Source organism: Stigmatopora nigra, chromosome 4 (genome assembly GCF_051989575.1).
Source record: "Stigmatopora nigra isolate UIUO_SnigA chromosome 4, RoL_Snig_1.1, whole genome shotgun sequence".
Classification (NCBI taxonomy): Eukaryota; Metazoa; Chordata; class Actinopteri; order Syngnathiformes; family Syngnathidae; genus Stigmatopora; species Stigmatopora nigra.
Genome location: NC_135511.1, coordinates 14,282,802 through 14,299,493, shown reverse-complemented (window position 1 = coordinate 14,299,493; position 16,692 = coordinate 14,282,802). Strand labels below are relative to the sequence as shown.

Genomic DNA, 16,692 nt, shown 5'->3' with positions numbered 1-16,692 from the left:
GTATTTTAGGCCTAAACTCATGCAAATAACCCGTATTCATGCAGCCAGTCAATACCATCTGACAATCAACCTGGAAAAAAAAATAGCTTGACCACATCACCCTGCAGACTGATTACTAATCGATGAGATAACAATTTCTAATGAATATCAATGATGATTTTGCAAAGTGATGAATTAGATTTTGAGAAGTCCACTGCTCTAGAGCATACAATATATAGGCTGGATGAATTTTAAAGTAGTATTTGTCCAGACTTTAATGTCTTCTATGTTATTCAATTGTAAACTACACATTGTTCTTTGTATTCCAGTTTGTATTATAGTTGCTGTATTTTGACAACTGTGCCATTTTTAAAAAGCCATGACCATTGGAGTTCTTCGCTGGGAGAACAGTATCATCTTGCGGTTCAGGTTGGTATAACATTTCTTATGTCTGGATTTAAACAAGAATATATACTACTACCGTATATTTAGTACTGTAATGTGGTGCAATTGATCAGTGAAGACTTAACAAATATTCATGCTTTTACTATTTGAATCCATTAAAAAAAATCCTTGTTTTGTTTTGTCTGAGTAATATTCAAACAGTAATATAAATTGTACAAAACAATTTCAACAATATTAGTAATATAAAACAGGGATGGGCGATCACAGCTGCTGTATAGTCCCTTAATTATTAGCATTTTTTCTGCAATTATTTGCATTTTTTTCTGCATTGCATATTGGATTTTAGCTTGTTGAAGTTTTTGGTGCTAGTTTTATTACTACTTTTTTTAGTATAGTACTACGTTTGTTAAAGACTCCCCTTTTCATGTTCCTCCTTGAGGCCCGAGCCCCGTTGAAGGCGCACCTTCTTAAGCTCCGCCCCTGTCCGTGAGGCTGTGAATATGTACCAAGAGCCAATAGCAACCTTTCTCATCTTGCTGAGTCACTGTCACCCCACACAGCTTCGACCCCCACCCCAGTTTTTTTATTTTATTGCGTTTGTCACCACCACACCCTGCAGATGATCCAAAAAATGCAGCATTGCATTTGGGGTGGGACTTTTTAACCAAAGTTAAAAATAACCTTGCTTTTTTTGTGTGTGAATAGCAAGAGCTTATAAATAATGTAAATTTCATATTAAGCAAAGATGAATGAGTGTTTCAATATGTTTACTGATGTGGGATGAGGCAACAATGATGGATTTATGAGACTTTGTTACCTTCTAGTGGAGAAAATGTTTATAGACAGATGTGCTTTTAGACTGTTAATTGGTTTTATTTTGGAAAATGGTTTCTAGATTTATTTGGAAACAAATTGCATTGACTATTTATTCAATTGTGTTCATAGCTGGGATTTTTGCTTTCAAATGAACTAGCTTTTTCAGTCAATATGCATTAGATGTCCATAACTGTCAATGGTACTGAGGTATAAACATTCCCCTGCAGCCCTTCCAGTTAAAATGATTTTGATGCAAATTGTTTGCAAAGGTTGACAATAAGTCAAGGCTTGTAATGTGATGTTAAAAACTCAAGCGTCTGCTACATACATTTGACTTTTTTTTTTTTTTTACATTCCAGGGATGTGCGAGAGGAAATAAAAGTGCAATGCAGAGGTGAGGAGTAGTCGTAGAAAGTGAGGGGAAGGAGTGGGTGGGGTGGCATTTTTCTTTTTTTGGGAGTACTGCAGTAACAAAACACACCCTGATGCACTGCACGCTCCACATTGATCCCATTTGTGCAAGAACAGCAACAAAACAAAAACATTTTTATATATATATACCCTTTGCCAGGGGTGGTAACAAGTGTCAAAAGCAGACTTTTTTGTGCATCATCACGGACACTTAAAATCCAAGTTGAAAGGCATGTAATAAAAGGCTGTTTTTTGTCGACTTTCTCGCCAACAGGCGCGGATGGAGCAGGGGAAGGGGGGCGTGGCTATCCCGCGTGGGGTTAGCAAGTCTCCCTCCAACAACCCACCCACCCCCAACCCATCTCCCGTTGTCCCTGCGTCAGATGATGCGCAAGGCAGCCCTCCCTATAAAAGCACCTGCGTGGAAGTCAAGCGTGCAGGATTCGAGCCACCTCACGTCTCCACACACGCACAGCCGCACTCCTTCAAGTTAATCAGAAAAAAAGCAAAGATGAGTTACTCCAGCGAGATGTACAGCAGCAGCTCCTATCGGAAGATCTTTGGAGATGCCCCGCGCTCTGGCCGGGTGGGTGTCACCAGCATCAGCAGCGGCAGTATGAGCAGCAGCAGCCCATCCCGCGTGCACGCCTCCGGGTACCGTAGCCGCACTTATGGGTCCCCCTCGGTGATCTCCTCCGGCGGGTACCGCAGGAGTGCTGCCTCCGGTGGCCCCTCTCGCACCTTCTCCTCAATGCAGGACTCCCTGGTGGATCTGAGCCAGTCCACAGCGGTGACCAACGAGCTGAAGATCGTCCGAACCAATGAGAAAGAGCAACTGCAAGGTCTCAATGACCGCTTTGTGTCCTTCATCGAGAAGGTGCATCACCTAGAGCAGCAGAATAAAGTTCTAGAGGCAGAGGTGACGCTCCTGCGGCAACGCAACAGCGAGCCGTCTCGACTCCACGAGCTCTACGAGCAGGAGATCCGTGAGCTGAGGGCTAGGGTGGAAGAGCTGACCCATGAGAAGAGCCAGGTGCAGTTGGACTGTGTGCAGATGAATGAGGCGCTGGAACGACTGCGGGACAAGCTGGATGAGGAGAGTAGGCTGAGGGAGGAAGCGGAGAACACCCTGAAGGGCTACCGCAAGGACGTGGATGACGCCACCTTGGCTCGCCTGGAGCTGGAGAAGAAGGTGGAATCGCTGCTGGATGAGATCGCCTTCCTCAGGAAAGTTCATGAGGAGGAGCTGCAGGAGTTGCAGTCGTCCATGCAGGCCTCGCAGGTACGTGTCACCTTAAAATCAAAACTTTACGAGCTCAATTGTTCTCTTTGGAACGCGTTAGTACTGCAGACAACACTGCATTGGTACTGGAGCGTCAATACCATTGAGTATTGATGTCCAATTCGTTTAAACGAGGAGGGCTGGTTATGTTTGCTCATATTTCAGTGCCATTGGCAGTGCCAGACATCCAATCTGTTTTGACTATAGGAAGATGACCAATGGTGGTTTGGATGTCTAGTGCTTGGAAAGGCATTTTTTGCTGCATTTTCACTGCCTTTTATATCTAATGTCGAAGGCAATTTATAGTACTGCAGTGCTCCACCTTGGTGGTCCCACACCCTTTTGCAGTAAGCTATTAAAGGCTGGTGAAAACTTTCTTTTAAGCAATATTGCATATGTTTGTGCATATGCATAGTACTTATATTAGGGATGTCACAATATGAGATTGCCAATGTTCAATATTCTATTCATTCTGCAGTATGTGATAAGAATTGATGATTTTTGTTTCACTAAGGTTGCTGTAAAGAACTCTTCCTTACCTTTATTGATGGATCTTTACTCAAATTTCTAGGAGTTCAAATGCACTTTTTGAAAAGGATTCTATTCAAGCCTAATCTTTTTATGATATAATAGCATGTTTGCTTTCTATCGACTTTTAGGTGCGTGCCTATAGCCCAAGCTAAATTCTAAAAAAGTTTTTTTTATTTGTACCGAGACATAACTGCAATGTTATGAAGGTGCATTATTTTGTATTATATGTATACAAGATGAAGTAAAAAAGAATTATATTGTCATTTAAATTGATGTACAAGCAATTACAGAGTCACGGACCAGCAACACTGCGCAGAAATAGCGCATCATTTAAGGGTGTGGTCTCCCTAAGGATCAGTATTCAGGACAGCAACTCCACTCTTTGATTCGAATCAATTTTAACAACAGCAAACAGTTAACTTACCTTCACATCTACCATAGGACTTTGTTGCTGAGTAAAAAGTAACTTAAAGTGGAATCAATATATTGAGAAATGCTTGCCAGGATGATTTCTCAAGGGTATTTGCCTCTTCCCTCTGAAAGATTTTCCTGCAACGTAAGCTATTGACAACCCGGCAGAAGCGCCAGTCAGCAGCCAATCGTTCCGCTCAGTCCTTCTGCAATCGCTGACTACGATTCACTTCATTAGCATATCGCTTCAGAGCACAAATGCTTATTTTGGAGGACTTAATGCAGCAAAAAACTAAACAAAATGATGCTTTCAAGTCATAATACTAAAATTTGAATGTAAACCCACATTTCCAGGTCTCAGTGGAGATGGACATGAGCAAACCGGACCTGGCCGCGGCCCTGAAGGACATCAGGGCACAGTACGAGAACCTCTCGTGCAGGAACCAGGCCCAAGCCGAGGAATGGTACCGTTCCAAGTTTGCCACGGTGTCCGAGGCGGCGGCTCGCAACCAGGATGCCATCAAACACTCCAAGGAGGAACTGACCGAGTACCGTAGGCAGGTGCAAGCCCGCACCCTGGAAATCGAGTCCCTCAGGGGACACAATGAGGCCCTGGAGCGGCAGATTGCTGAGATGGAGGATCGCCATAACAATGAAGTTGGAGACATGCAGGTTTGTGATTAGGCACGGACTTTTGTGAAATGGTTCATATGTTTGGACGTAATTCTTGGCTGTATTATTATTATTATTTTTTGGTAGGATACTATTCAGCAGCTGGAAGCGGCACTGCGCAGCACCAAAGGAGAAATGTCTCGTCACTTGCGTGAATATCAAGATTTGCTCAATGTCAAAATGGCACTTGACATTGAAATAGCTGCTTACAGGTTGGAAATATTCTATATAAGACCGCACTTTACTGCAATATTTTTTTTTCAATTTCAAGTATCGTATTATCCGGACTATAAGTCACCCTCTTTTTGTAGTTTGGCAAAGTGTTTTTTTTTTGTTTCACTTTGAATGCCAACAGATTTTTAGGTTGTGTTTTTATGCTATAATTATCCAAAAAATACTGTTGAAATGTTGCAATAATAGGTTCCTATTTTTTTTCTATTACTATGGCAAACAAAGTAGATCTGATCAGCGTTAATTTTTTTAGTAATATGTAAGACTGTTTAATACTTTTTGGGGCTAAACTGAAGGATTATACGCATTTATTTAATTTGGTTAAGAACTGATTTCCAATTTAAATTCAATTTATTTTTTATTCCTAATTTCAATCCAAAATCAAAAAACACTCCAAGTACTATAATAAAATGACTTAAATTCACATTTTTTTCTAAAATCCTTTGTTTTTTTATTGTTTTTTTATAAACTCATTTTATCATTGTTATTATGTTTTATTCAATACATAACATTTATTGTGTTTGAGATTAATATATATCAAAGTAGTATAGTAATACAAAAGTAAACAAAAAATAATACAATAACCACTCCCCATCCCTTTTCTTTTGAAATTCCAATTGCAATCACATTTTTTTTGGTTTCACAATATTAATATCAATAATTGTCCTACACAGGAAACTTCTGGAAGGCGAGGAATGCCGCCTCAGCACAGTCGGTGGCGGCATGGTGCAATCTGGTTACCCAGGCTACTCCTACATGTCATCCCGCACCTACTCCTTGGGAGCCTACAGGAAGTCCAAACCAGAGGAAGAAGAAGAAGAAGAAGAAGACAAAGAAGATGAAGAGAACGAGGAAGAAGAGGAAGAAGACGAAGGAGACGACCAGGAGGGAGGTGAGGATGAGGAGGAAGAGGAGGAAGAAGAAGAGGAGGAAGAAAAGCCAAAGGGGAAGGATGAGAAAGAGAAGAAAAAGGAAAGTCCTACTGAGAAGACCAGCAAGAACTAAATTCTTCACATTGCTTGATCATCATCATCCTCATCATCATCATTTCTCATTCCTCCTGCTTATATGACCAATTACATACGCACACAATATTATCAAGAGGTTAGTTCAACTTTAAATATCTTTTTTTTCTTCTTCTCCCCCAATCTAAGCAATGAATGTGCCAACCATGACAAATAGAAGTCATTTAGAAGTACTAAATGCACATTTAGCTCACAGACATGAAGATGAATGCACAATGCATGACATAAACAGCCAGCACAACTTTTATGGTGCTACAAGATTTTTTCAAGCTAAAAGTTGGCAGACTTTTTCTGTTGTTAATCATAGCCCTAACTGCTAATATTAGCTTGTTTAAACTGGGCTGGAAAGTAGAATGAATGACTTCCATTTTAGTCTAACCTTGCCTGAACTGTCTATCAATCAATCATCCATCCGTAGCCCTTTACCACCTCCAAAAAAGTCAAATCACTACAAAAGACGCCAACTCCTAAATCATAAAAGCGTATATTGACATCGTGTTTTTATTTAATGAAATAAAGAACACAAACGGCTTTGAATTGATCATTACATGACATTTTGGAAAGTCTTCCCTTGATTCATTTCCACTGTGTTTTTGTTAATGATTTTTTTAGGAGGGCGGGGCTAAAACCCACTATGTTATACCTATCTTTTTCATAAAAACACCTCCCAATGTTGGTTGAATGTAGCGTGTGTGCATGACTGAGTGGAAAGCAGCTGACAATGACATCGATAGCCCTCCACTTCGACTGCAAATGGCAGGTGGTTCATGACAAGGGCTATTTTCACGCCAACCTTTTGTTTTTCTTCTCCTCTTAGATGTTAATAAGAATCCCCTTATCATCACAAACCACATCTTCTGACCTTCCTTCTCCTTGACAAATGAATGAAACAAGAGGCACAAATGCATGGCCTGATTCTCAGAGCTTGAATACTGTATAGTTGTGGTTGGAAATCATAATTTGCTTGTTGTGGTTTCAATTTAAACTTGCCTTAAGCCTAATTCAAGCTATAAAATATTATAACCTGTTCTCTCCAGTGTCATAATTAATGCTGGAGTAGTTGAGGTTTAAAGACACTTTCTCATTGGATCTGCTTACTTCATAACTGTGACTGTACATGCTGCCAGCTAAAGCAGTGACTTTCTCTCAAAGCCAAATAAAATCATTTATTATCTCCAAGTAGTCTATGACTAAGTTTGTTCAGAACATCCCATAATTTTAAAATAAAAACATATACAAGGAACTTAAAAATCAGTCACTAACACTGTACGGTTGGAAATTTCATAATAGTAATAATAATAATAATAATCGGACATAGGATTTGTCATCATCATTGACTTGATAAAAGCCTAATTGTCATCATACCCAGAAACTGTATGACAAAATTGGTAGTGATTCTCCATAAGGTGTGTTTTCTTGGCAAAAGACTCAAATAAGTGAGAATTTCAGACTCGTAATTTGGCATTCTGCCGTGATGGATACATCGCATCACCCCAATGAATGCAAAAGTGCTGAAACAAGCGAAATCAGGTCCATATTTAATATTTTAGCTGTGCCCAGGGGCGCACCTAGAAAAAAATATTCACAGGGGGGCCAGGATGGGGGGCGGGGGCTTTTTGAAGGGTAGCAAATATTAGTTTTTAGAATGTTCCATAAATGTCAAGCATTACAGTTTCAACAGTATTGAAAAGTTGTGTAACTCCAATGTCAGTATGATGAACCTTTCGTCCATGACACAGAAAGTAATGGGACATTGGGTGGCCTGTGTATTTGAGGGACACAGTGTCAGGGTAGCAGATTTATGAGGAATTGAGGGATCCGATCAATGCCGTATCGTGAGCGGACGTGTGTTGCTTGCTGAAGCGTTGCCCTTGATCCGCTGCTGTCGTTTGTTTGCTGCAGTCAGCAGATTTCTTCTCGTGGGGCTCATATAATATATCTAATCAAATGACTCCCCTCTTCGCTTTAAAACAACATTGGACATGCACACCATGACATTAAGGATAAGCCTCTAGTGACTTTACGATCTACTTCTACTGATCGGTGACCTTGCAGTATTCTTGCATGCCGACCTGTAAACTGGGCATTTTTTTCCTCTATAAAGTTTTCATGGGGTTCATATTTACTTGAAAAAAATACTTTTGTTCTGTTAAAGTGTCTTTTCTCTTCCGCAAACCCCTTTTACCCTTCTGTCTGTCTCCCATGCTCTCACCCTCTACCTCTATGCACTGCTATATATAGACTTCTGCATTGCAGATGTCCCACAGCCCTGCAGAATTTGAGCTGCTAAATAGTCCGTGCCAAAAATGTATTGTTTTGATAATTCATTGTGGAAGGAGGTGGATATAACTATGGTCAGGGGCACATGGAAGAAGGAGAGATCACACTGCAGTAAAAAAAAAAAAAACGAGTTGCTGCAGTTGGGATAATTAAGTGTTACTTTTGTTTATTGTGGCCCTTTAAATATCTGGATTGGATGAGGGGGGGGGGGGGCTGTGAGTGAGTGCATTTGATTAGAAAATATTGTGATATGTTTAACAGGTGGGATTTTTTAGGAATATTTGCGGATTACAAAGAGAATTTGAAAGAAAAAAACTTAGAAATTATCACTGAACCACCACTTTTATCATATGGATTGCTGAGCAAGTAGTTATCATATTTTGTTTTGTTTTGTGGAATTTTGGGTGATATGGAACTGTTGTTGGCTCTGCAGGACTCCGCTTGCTGCTCATTTTTTGTTTTAAAAAAATTAAGTACTAATTATAACTGCTGCTAACACATCTAAACTCTGTTGCAGGACTCAACGAAGACTTGCTGCCACTTGCTGGTAAAATAAAAAACTACATTGAATAACAACAATTTACAGATACGATTATGAACTAATTATATTTTGTAATTTCTTTGAATTATATTTTTGTTCATCTTCATTTTAGGGCATCACTTTCTTATATTCAACATTCTTAAATATTTTTTGTGCTTAGGTGCGGATCGATGCCAAATCTATCGTGACTGGGAGGATTGGCTGTCAAAGGAAGCTCAAGATATAAAATATAATTTGCTATGTGATCATATATGAATCAAATCAAACATGTCCGCAGTTATTTGCCAACCAATGGAGTAGGCCCTTTTATTTTGAAAACCGGAAGTTGCGTTCCTAGTTCAGTCTCGCCTAACTCGGCATGGTTTGCATGTGAACTGAAACCTTGTCGAATTTTATTGCCAGAGCACAGGCGCTCCTTGAGCTACGGGATCATCGGACCTTTGCCGTCGTTGCTCGGCCGTGGTTTGCTAAGATGGCCGAGCTAAGGCACCGTGGAGCCAAAGAAACCGAAGCAACATTACAGGAGCAGCCATCCGAGGACAAGGTATGTCCGCTTGTAGACGCCACTGTATTTTCAATGTGATGCTAACGCTCGTTAGCTACCTAGCATACCTAATCGATATCGCTCGTCACGCGTACATTGAGGAAAGCTTTTGTTCAAGATAATATTGACCATTTATGGGACGTTTTTGGATTTTCATTGGTCATTTGAGATGAGATTGATATGTTTAGTTTTGATTTTGCGATGCACGATGTCGTATTTCAAGTAGCGTTGTTGCACACAGGAAGGAAATGCGTTTTTTGTTGTTGTCGAACTGGGGGGGTTGATGTGGAAAGAGGCATGGTCTAGTCATGGGTTCAGGTGCTGTCATTACATTAAAAGGCTTCTTTGCAAAAGTCTCAGGAAAAAAATATGCGCCATTTTTAATAGGTGTTTACCTAGTTCAGACTGTCAAGTATTTGTGCGATGTCAAAATGAAGGCTTGCTTTTCTAAGATAAATGCAATCGAAGGGTATTATCTTTGCTATTTTGCAAATGTAATGTATCAAAACACGGTTAACATTTCTGCCTATGAAGATGCTTGGGATGCATAGAAGATAATAGGGAAGACATTTAAAATATTCACTGCCAAGATAATCACTTTCCAGCTAAAATAGTCAATGTTAAATATTCAAATGTTGGGGCATGAAACCTTTAAACAAGTTATAGGACAAAAAAATCATTATTTGCAATTATTTTACATAAAAATAACTATAATGAAATTAAAAGAGTGATAGTCCAAAGTAGTCATAGAAATTTATTCTTAAGAAATCCAAATTTGGTAACTTGACATGCAAGAGTGTTTTTCCATATTCTAGCCAAAGAAATATTTCCTTCTGGGAAAAGATCCAATTGTGACTGTTTCAATAACTCTTGAGGCTCATCACATTTTGGAATGTATGAATTGTCATTTAAATTCCCAATGACATGACTCACTTCCATCTTTTAAAGCATCATTAGTATGTTTATTTGCAACCATCTGTCAAACAGATGGCCTTTACAATTGACACCGAAAAACAGAGGCGCTCCAATCTCCCTGTGGTCTAACGGGAAAAACCAAGTGGGCGTGAGGGGAGGCGTGGCTATATGAGTCGGTGGACTATTTTTAACTCAAGCATCCTGAATGAGTTTCCATGGAAACCGAAAGGTGTAGAATGGATGTGCTTGTGTGTATTTCTCCATATTGTGAAGAGTTATTATTAGAATCCAAAGGAAATTCTCAGAAATCTCTCACTTAGACATTATTATTTTAGTAGATATGTGAATGAAATGTGTGATCATTGGATTGTGACACGAACCCGCCGAGTCCGGCCATTTATGATGGTTGTTCCAAAACATACTGTCTGTCGGGGGACCATCTGTTCTCTGGTGACGATTCCATGCCTAATTTGGTCACGGGTAGCTGGAAGGTCAGTCCGGGTGGGAACGCTTTGCTCTTTTTGTGTGTTACTGTGTCGTGCTTGAGTTCAGAAGGCATTTCTTAACTGAGAACAAGATATTCTTGATGACATGAAAGTATGTTCTTTCCAAAGTTATAGAAAATATAAGTGTCCATAAAGGAGAGTAGGCATGGTCATCTATTTGTTATTATTTGATGTTCCCCCAAAAGCGTCTACTTAGGTTGAGTGTTAAATGGCTTTATGTTGATTTTAGAAAAAAAAATTGAGATTCCTCTTAGGATTAAGTGAAACAATAATTGTACTTCAATATGTAGTGTACTGATGTCAAATGCAAGGGTTTGTTCATATAGTAGCTAATAACAATGGCGAATAATTTTCTAAAAAAATCAGTTTTTTTATGGTTGTCCATAGTTTATTTTGCAGTTTTTATATCACGTCAATTTTTTTCTCCTCTCGCTTTATCCTTTGTAAAAAATGTAATCAAGTAAAAAAAAAAAAAACAAAAAAAAAACATTGCTGTCATGGATGGCACTTTCATTGTCGTATGTCAATATTCGAATAGAATATATTTTTAATATATGTAAAATGAGAATGTGTTTTATTTTTTAAAATAATTGTTTTTCATATTATAATGTACTTGAATGTTATTGTTCAAAAACTTGGTGTGTATATTTTCCAGGGATCAGACAGTGAGCTGAAGCCAGAAAAAGATGGCGGATCAGACAGCGACCCCAAAGTGGATTCCGGGGTCCCTGAGGTTCCTGTGCCACCTGATGACACCCCAGAAGTGTTAAATAAAGCTTTGTCCGGACTCTCCTCAAGGTACATTTAGTATGGCTAAAGTAGTCAAATAACATATGAAACATTTGTACTGTATGTACTTGTAGTTTCTACCGTTCTAATGAGAAAAATGGTTGCCTCCACCTTTTATTGAATATACATTACACAACATTGGGAACTATGTCATCTGTTCCATCAGAGGGCAAAATGTTTGTTTTTTTCTTTTTCAGATGGAAGAATTGGTGGGTTCGAGGGATCCTTACACTGGCCATGATTTCTTTCTTCTTTATCATCATCTATTTGGGCCCAATGGTGCTTATGATGATTGTGAGTAGTTCCCTAATCGTGCCCTTCTTGTTTTGATCACGTGAATTTGCATCACATTTACCAATTCATTTTGTATTTTCTAATTTAAAAAATGTATTGTCAATACTAAGGGCTGTAACGAAACCCAAAAATCACCGTTGTTGACCTACAATTCGAGACAAAGCAAATACAGTCGTACCTCTACTTACAAATTAATTGGTTCCAGAACTTTTTCCGTAAGTAGAGGTGTACTTTATATGTAAATTCTTTAATTTGTTCCATTTATTTTTATTTCAAAAACCTGTCATGAATTATGTCAATTTAATAATAACCAAGATTTCGATATCGTTATGGCCTTAATTCATCCATTTCATATGCTTTTGTAACAAAGTTTTTTTTTTCTTGTCAAGGTCCTGTGTGTTCAAATTAAATGCTTCCAAGAAATCATCACCATTGGTTACAGTGTTTACCACTCGTACCATCTGCCATGGTTCAGGACACTAAGTTGGTGAGAACTCACACAAACAAAATGACATTTTTGCATCGTCAACATCAAACCTTTTCATTTGTTCTCATATTCTATCGCATTCCATTGCAGATTTTTGCTGAGGTTCGTTGTCTGAATCCGTTTAATCGTTTAATGTAGACGTACTTTGGAAGTAGCACGTAAAGTAGCTGCAGTCTTAATAGTTAACATTTGTAGTCCCTGTGATGTTCTAAGACCTGCCAATGGTTTTATTTTTGTAGGCATGGAAAATGCTAAGCATAAAGTCGGAAAATCACCTTTATCCGCTACGAAATAGGGGTTTTGACCTTTGGTAGCTCTGTGTTCGTAATATATTAGATACCATGATATCATCCCTTGCAACCAAAAATGAAAAACATAAGTCACCAGCAGCATATTGCCGCCATAAAGCTTGTGAAATGAATCTGTCAACTCTTTTCCCGCCCGACAGGTACTTCCTTCTCTGTGTCAATTACTTCTTCTATGGCGAGACGGTCACAGATTACTTCTTCACATTAGTGCAAAGGGAAGAGCCACTTCGCATCCTCAGCAAATACCACCGCTTTATCTCCTTTGCCCTCTACCTCACAGGTAAATCATCTGACTTACCACAATACAGTTTAGTATAGAAAAAATAACATTACCTTTAAAAACATTTACTCCGTTTAATGGCAGTCAAATAAGAAGCGAGTAATTTGTGTTAGCCATTTATTCCTGATCGTCAAGGGCACCTTCACAGTCCTTTTAATAGAGTCTAGCCATCTTGAGACAGTCAACTGCATGTTAAGTATGACTTTGAGTCGCAAGGTCTTGATGGAAATTTGTCAGTTTGTTTAAAAAGGACCTAAAAAACCGGTATCAAGTATCAAGTGATGCGTTTCTCACGAGAATTGCATTGTGGTGTTGTGTTTCCACTTCAGGTTTTTGCATGTTTGTGCTGAGTTTGGTGAAGAAGCACTACCGCCTTCAGTTCTACATGGTAAGTCGTATCCGGCTTCTTATTCGCCGACATCCTCAGGGATGCTGGGTTATTAATGAGGCTTCCATTAGGGAATCAGTTTCTGCAGGCTTGGGGAAGTAGTGCTTGTCCTAGAAATCATTGGCAGACTGTCCTTGCTAAGAACTATAAATTGTCTGTCCTTAGTACTGAAGTACAATTTCCTGTAATCCTTTAGACTGGATGGGTGTATTTATATTGTGGTTAAGTAGTGTGTGTATATATAACAAAGCTCTTCACTTTTCTTTTGCCATCAGTTTGGGTGGACTCATGTGACTCTGCTGATTGTGGTGACTCAGTCTCACCTCATCATTCACAACCTGTTTGAAGGGATGATCTGGTATGTAAACAGTTGTCAAGTAGAAAATGGCATGGCGGAAGCTGCTTTGCTTTGATTTGCAATCTGTTTCTAATCATTTCTGAAGGGATAAGACTAATAGATGTCAATGTTAATATGATTTCATTGTTCTTTTCTCAACAGGTTCATCGTCCCCATCTCCTGTGTGATTTGCAATGATATCATGGCCTACATGTTTGGTTTCTTCTTTGGACGCACCCCTCTCATTAAGGTCGGTAGACTTTTGTTTTGTGTCTTAATTTGCTGCTCGCCACATGTAATGTTTTTTTATTTTTTGTTATTTTTACAGCTATCACCGAAGAAGACGTGGGAGGGATTTATCGGCGGATTCTTCGCTACCATTTTGTTTGGCATTATGGTAATTATTTATTTGTGCCATTTAACGTCCAATTGTTATGGAACGCCGAAGGGTGTTTGTTAAATTTGTCTTGTCCATTTATTAGCAAGTAACCCCAAGTATCGATTTTTGTTCGCAGCTCTCCTACGTGATGGCTGGCTACCGCTACTTCGTATGTCCAGTAGAGTTCAACAACGATTCCAACAGTTTCCAGGTGGACTGCGAGCCGCCTGAAATTTTCCAGCTTCAAGACTACATCCTGCCCGCCGTCCTACAATCAGTGACTGGATGGGTGAGTCCACAACGTTCCGAGTGGTTGTTTAAAGTGAAGCACCTTTTGAATGCGTTTAAGTTAGCGCTGGGCGATAAAACAATAAGAATTATTGTGAGATAAGATTTGTCGACGATAGTATTAAAAAGTTTGGATACAATTTTTATCAATTTAAACTGCAATTACACCACCCTACCACCACAAAGTAAGGGGCGCTGTTGCTAGATGAAAGCTACTTTAATAAACTCTTGGCTTTTTTTGTCCATCTAATTCTTTACTGTTTTTCTCCACAGAGGACAGTCCGTCTCTATCCGTTCCAGATCCACAGCATCGCACTGTCTTCATTTGCCTCAATCGTCGGCCCCTTCGGTGGATTCTTCGCAAGTGGATTTAAGAGGGCCTTTAAGATAAAGGTAAGTTATTGCTTTTCTTTAATGCTGCATTTAGACGTTACTTCAATTTCCTAATATTTAGACAAAATTAGTTGTATTGGTGCTAAAGTCTTAACCTGTCAAACAGAGCAGGAAGAAAAATATGCAACAAAATAAGTTGGAACTTGATTTTAATCCGTTCAACATAATTCTTTCCCTAATATGACGATTTGTATCTGGTAGTATTACAAACATATGTAGAGAATGCTTTTTAATGTCATTATACAAGTATAATGAGAGTTAAAGCTTTCACCACGTGGTACACAAATTAACAATATATGTTCTGTCTGAAGTCCAGGGTGAGTTCCATGGTTTCAGCATCAAGTTGTTGAGAGTCCACCACTCGCTGGATCTATGGACTCAACAACAAACAAACATACTTAATCAATATATAGTAATCTTAAATAAATATTTGATACATAGTAATAGATAAATACATTGTCAGCATAATAAGTAGTACAAGTTGTAGTCAACATGGGTAAGTGGTACTCTGTAGTTTACTACTCCAGTTTTGACCCAAGTACTTTGTGTCAAAACTATTAAAGTAAAGATTTAAAAAAATCAAGCAATGTTTTTTAAAGGTTCACAATAAAGTTGTTAATTTATAGTTTGGCATTTGAAATGTAATCTACTTGATTTCAAGAAGACCAAATGCATTTAGTAATTATAAGAAAACTTCCAATTTTTCTGCTATTTTTAAGGCAAAGTACCTTAAACTGTGTTCTGAATTTCAGGATTTTGCCAACACCATTCCTGGCCACGGTGGCATAATGGACCGATTCGACTGCCAATACCTCATGGCCACCTTTGTAAACGTCTACATTGCTAGTTTCATCAGGTAAAATCAGTGAAACATTAAATGCTGACCACCAGGATTGTATGTAATTACCTTTCTTGGCAGGGGCCCCAACCCCAGCAAGGTGATCCAACAGCTCTTGGCCCTCCGCGCCGACCAGCAGCTCTTCATTTTCAATTCCTTAAAGTCTCACCTCATCGACAAGGGCTTGCTGCCTGCGTTGGATGAGGCGGCCGCCTAGAGTTACCTCGAACCCACTGCCCTCCTGAAAAATAAGAAAAGCTAAACTCAACAAAGGAAATAGGTGTCTTTCCATTTCATTTGGGTATGAAGTAGGTGTGCATTTTCCATACTATGTGTGTGTGAATCACGTTACACGTATTTCTAGGTTTACGTATATACTTTTTTTTCTCATCATGTTCCTTTTTTTCATTTCCGCTTGTACACGTTTTGTTTTATAAGGACGTTGATTGTGTATTATTTTACGGAGTATTTTTTTTAAAGCTCATAAATGTCACTCACTGTATTGTTAACCTCTTTTGAGTTGTTTTGTTGTGGTTTTTAATATTTATAGTTTTTTTTTTAAATATACATATATATATCAGCACTATTGCAGTATCTGGGAAGTTTATGAACATTTATATTAGCCTCTGCATTTTTACTGTCATGGAAACAAAATAGGATTGTTTTGGTCACTATTTAACTTTTGTGCTGGTTAGTATTATCCGTTTAGTTAGGATTGTGCGGATATTTTTTTATTATTTTGACTGTTATGTGCACTTGTGTTGGACTTTTGGATTCTGTTAGCGCTGTCGTCGTGATCTGCTTCCGTCTGTTTAAATCTTTGCAGAGAAGATATTGACAGTATGTTCTATGAAATAGAATCTTAAAGTTCTCTTAAACTATCATGGGTCAATTATCTGTTAAAAGTGAAGCCTTTATTTTAAATGTTTCTATTTCATAAATTATACAAAATGTAACAAATGCCAATTGTATAAATTAATAATACATAGCTTAATTTTCTTTTCCAATGTATTTTTGGTTGGTTTAATAATCTTTATCAGTTAAAAACTGTTGTAACCAAACAGGATGTGACCCAGACAAGAAATCTATTAAATCTATGATGTTCTCCAAATATTTTCACCTTAAAGATATTTAATTTTAGACATAACATGTACACAATGTTTTCAATCCTGAAAGTAAACTTTTAAAGTTAGCAGAATGTTCTATTATCATGTGAATGTTATGATGTCAATGATACATTGATATAGTTGCCATTTATTTAACTACATATCCATAAAGTGTTTATTTAAGCAAGTCAACTGTGGATGTTTTTAGAGATATTTTGGTGTGCTTTCATATTTTTGGACTGAGGGATTATTTCAA

At 38.4% G+C, this 16,692-nt stretch overlaps 2 protein-coding genes across 2 annotated transcripts; both read left to right on the top strand.

Annotated features, from left to right (window-relative positions):
• The first annotated feature begins 1,885 nt into the window (after positions 1–1,885).
• LOC144195898 (low molecular weight neuronal intermediate filament-like) lies at positions 1,886–6,326 on the top strand. The gene is made up of 4 exons (XM_077715768.1): positions 1,886–2,893; positions 4,190–4,507; positions 4,595–4,719; positions 5,413–6,326. Exons 1-4 carry the CDS (start codon positions 1,892–1,894, stop codon positions 5,741–5,743), a joined length of 1,776 nt encoding a protein of 591 aa, XP_077571894.1. The 5' UTR covers positions 1,886–1,891; the 3' UTR covers positions 5,744–6,326.
• Positions 6,327–8,908: 2,582 nt separating this feature from the next.
• Positions 8,909–16,181, top strand: LOC144195722 (phosphatidate cytidylyltransferase 2-like). Its single transcript, XM_077715534.1, has 13 exons — positions 8,909–9,128; positions 11,205–11,347; positions 11,536–11,632; positions 12,022–12,119; positions 12,568–12,707; positions 13,037–13,095; positions 13,371–13,453; positions 13,595–13,682; positions 13,761–13,829; positions 13,948–14,100; positions 14,373–14,492; positions 15,245–15,348; positions 15,412–16,181. The coding sequence occupies exons 1-13, from the start codon at positions 9,057–9,059 to the stop codon at positions 15,545–15,547; spliced, it is 1,362 nt and encodes a 453-aa protein (XP_077571660.1). The 5' UTR covers positions 8,909–9,056; the 3' UTR covers positions 15,548–16,181.
• The last annotated feature ends 511 nt before the right edge of the window (positions 16,182–16,692 follow it).

Coding starts and splice junctions, on each gene's coding strand:
- LOC144195898 (XM_077715768.1), top strand. CDS start 1,892: ATGGAGCAGGGGAAGGGGGGCGTGGCTATCCCGCGTGGGGTTAGCAAG. Junction 2,894..4,189: donor CGTCCATGCAGGCCTCGCAG/GTACGTGTCACC, acceptor CCACATTTCCAG/GTCTCAGTGGAGATGGACAT. Junction 4,508..4,594: donor ATGAAGTTGGAGACATGCAG/GTTTGTGATTAG, acceptor ATTTTTTGGTAG/GATACTATTCAGCAGCTGGA.
- LOC144195722 (XM_077715534.1), top strand. CDS start 9,057: ATGGCCGAGCTAAGGCACCGTGGAGCCAAAGAAACCGAAGCAACATTA. Junction 9,129..11,204: donor AGCAGCCATCCGAGGACAAG/GTATGTCCGCTT, acceptor TATATTTTCCAG/GGATCAGACAGTGAGCTGAA. Junction 13,830..13,947: donor CCATTTTGTTTGGCATTATG/GTAATTATTTAT, acceptor TTTTGTTCGCAG/CTCTCCTACGTGATGGCTGG.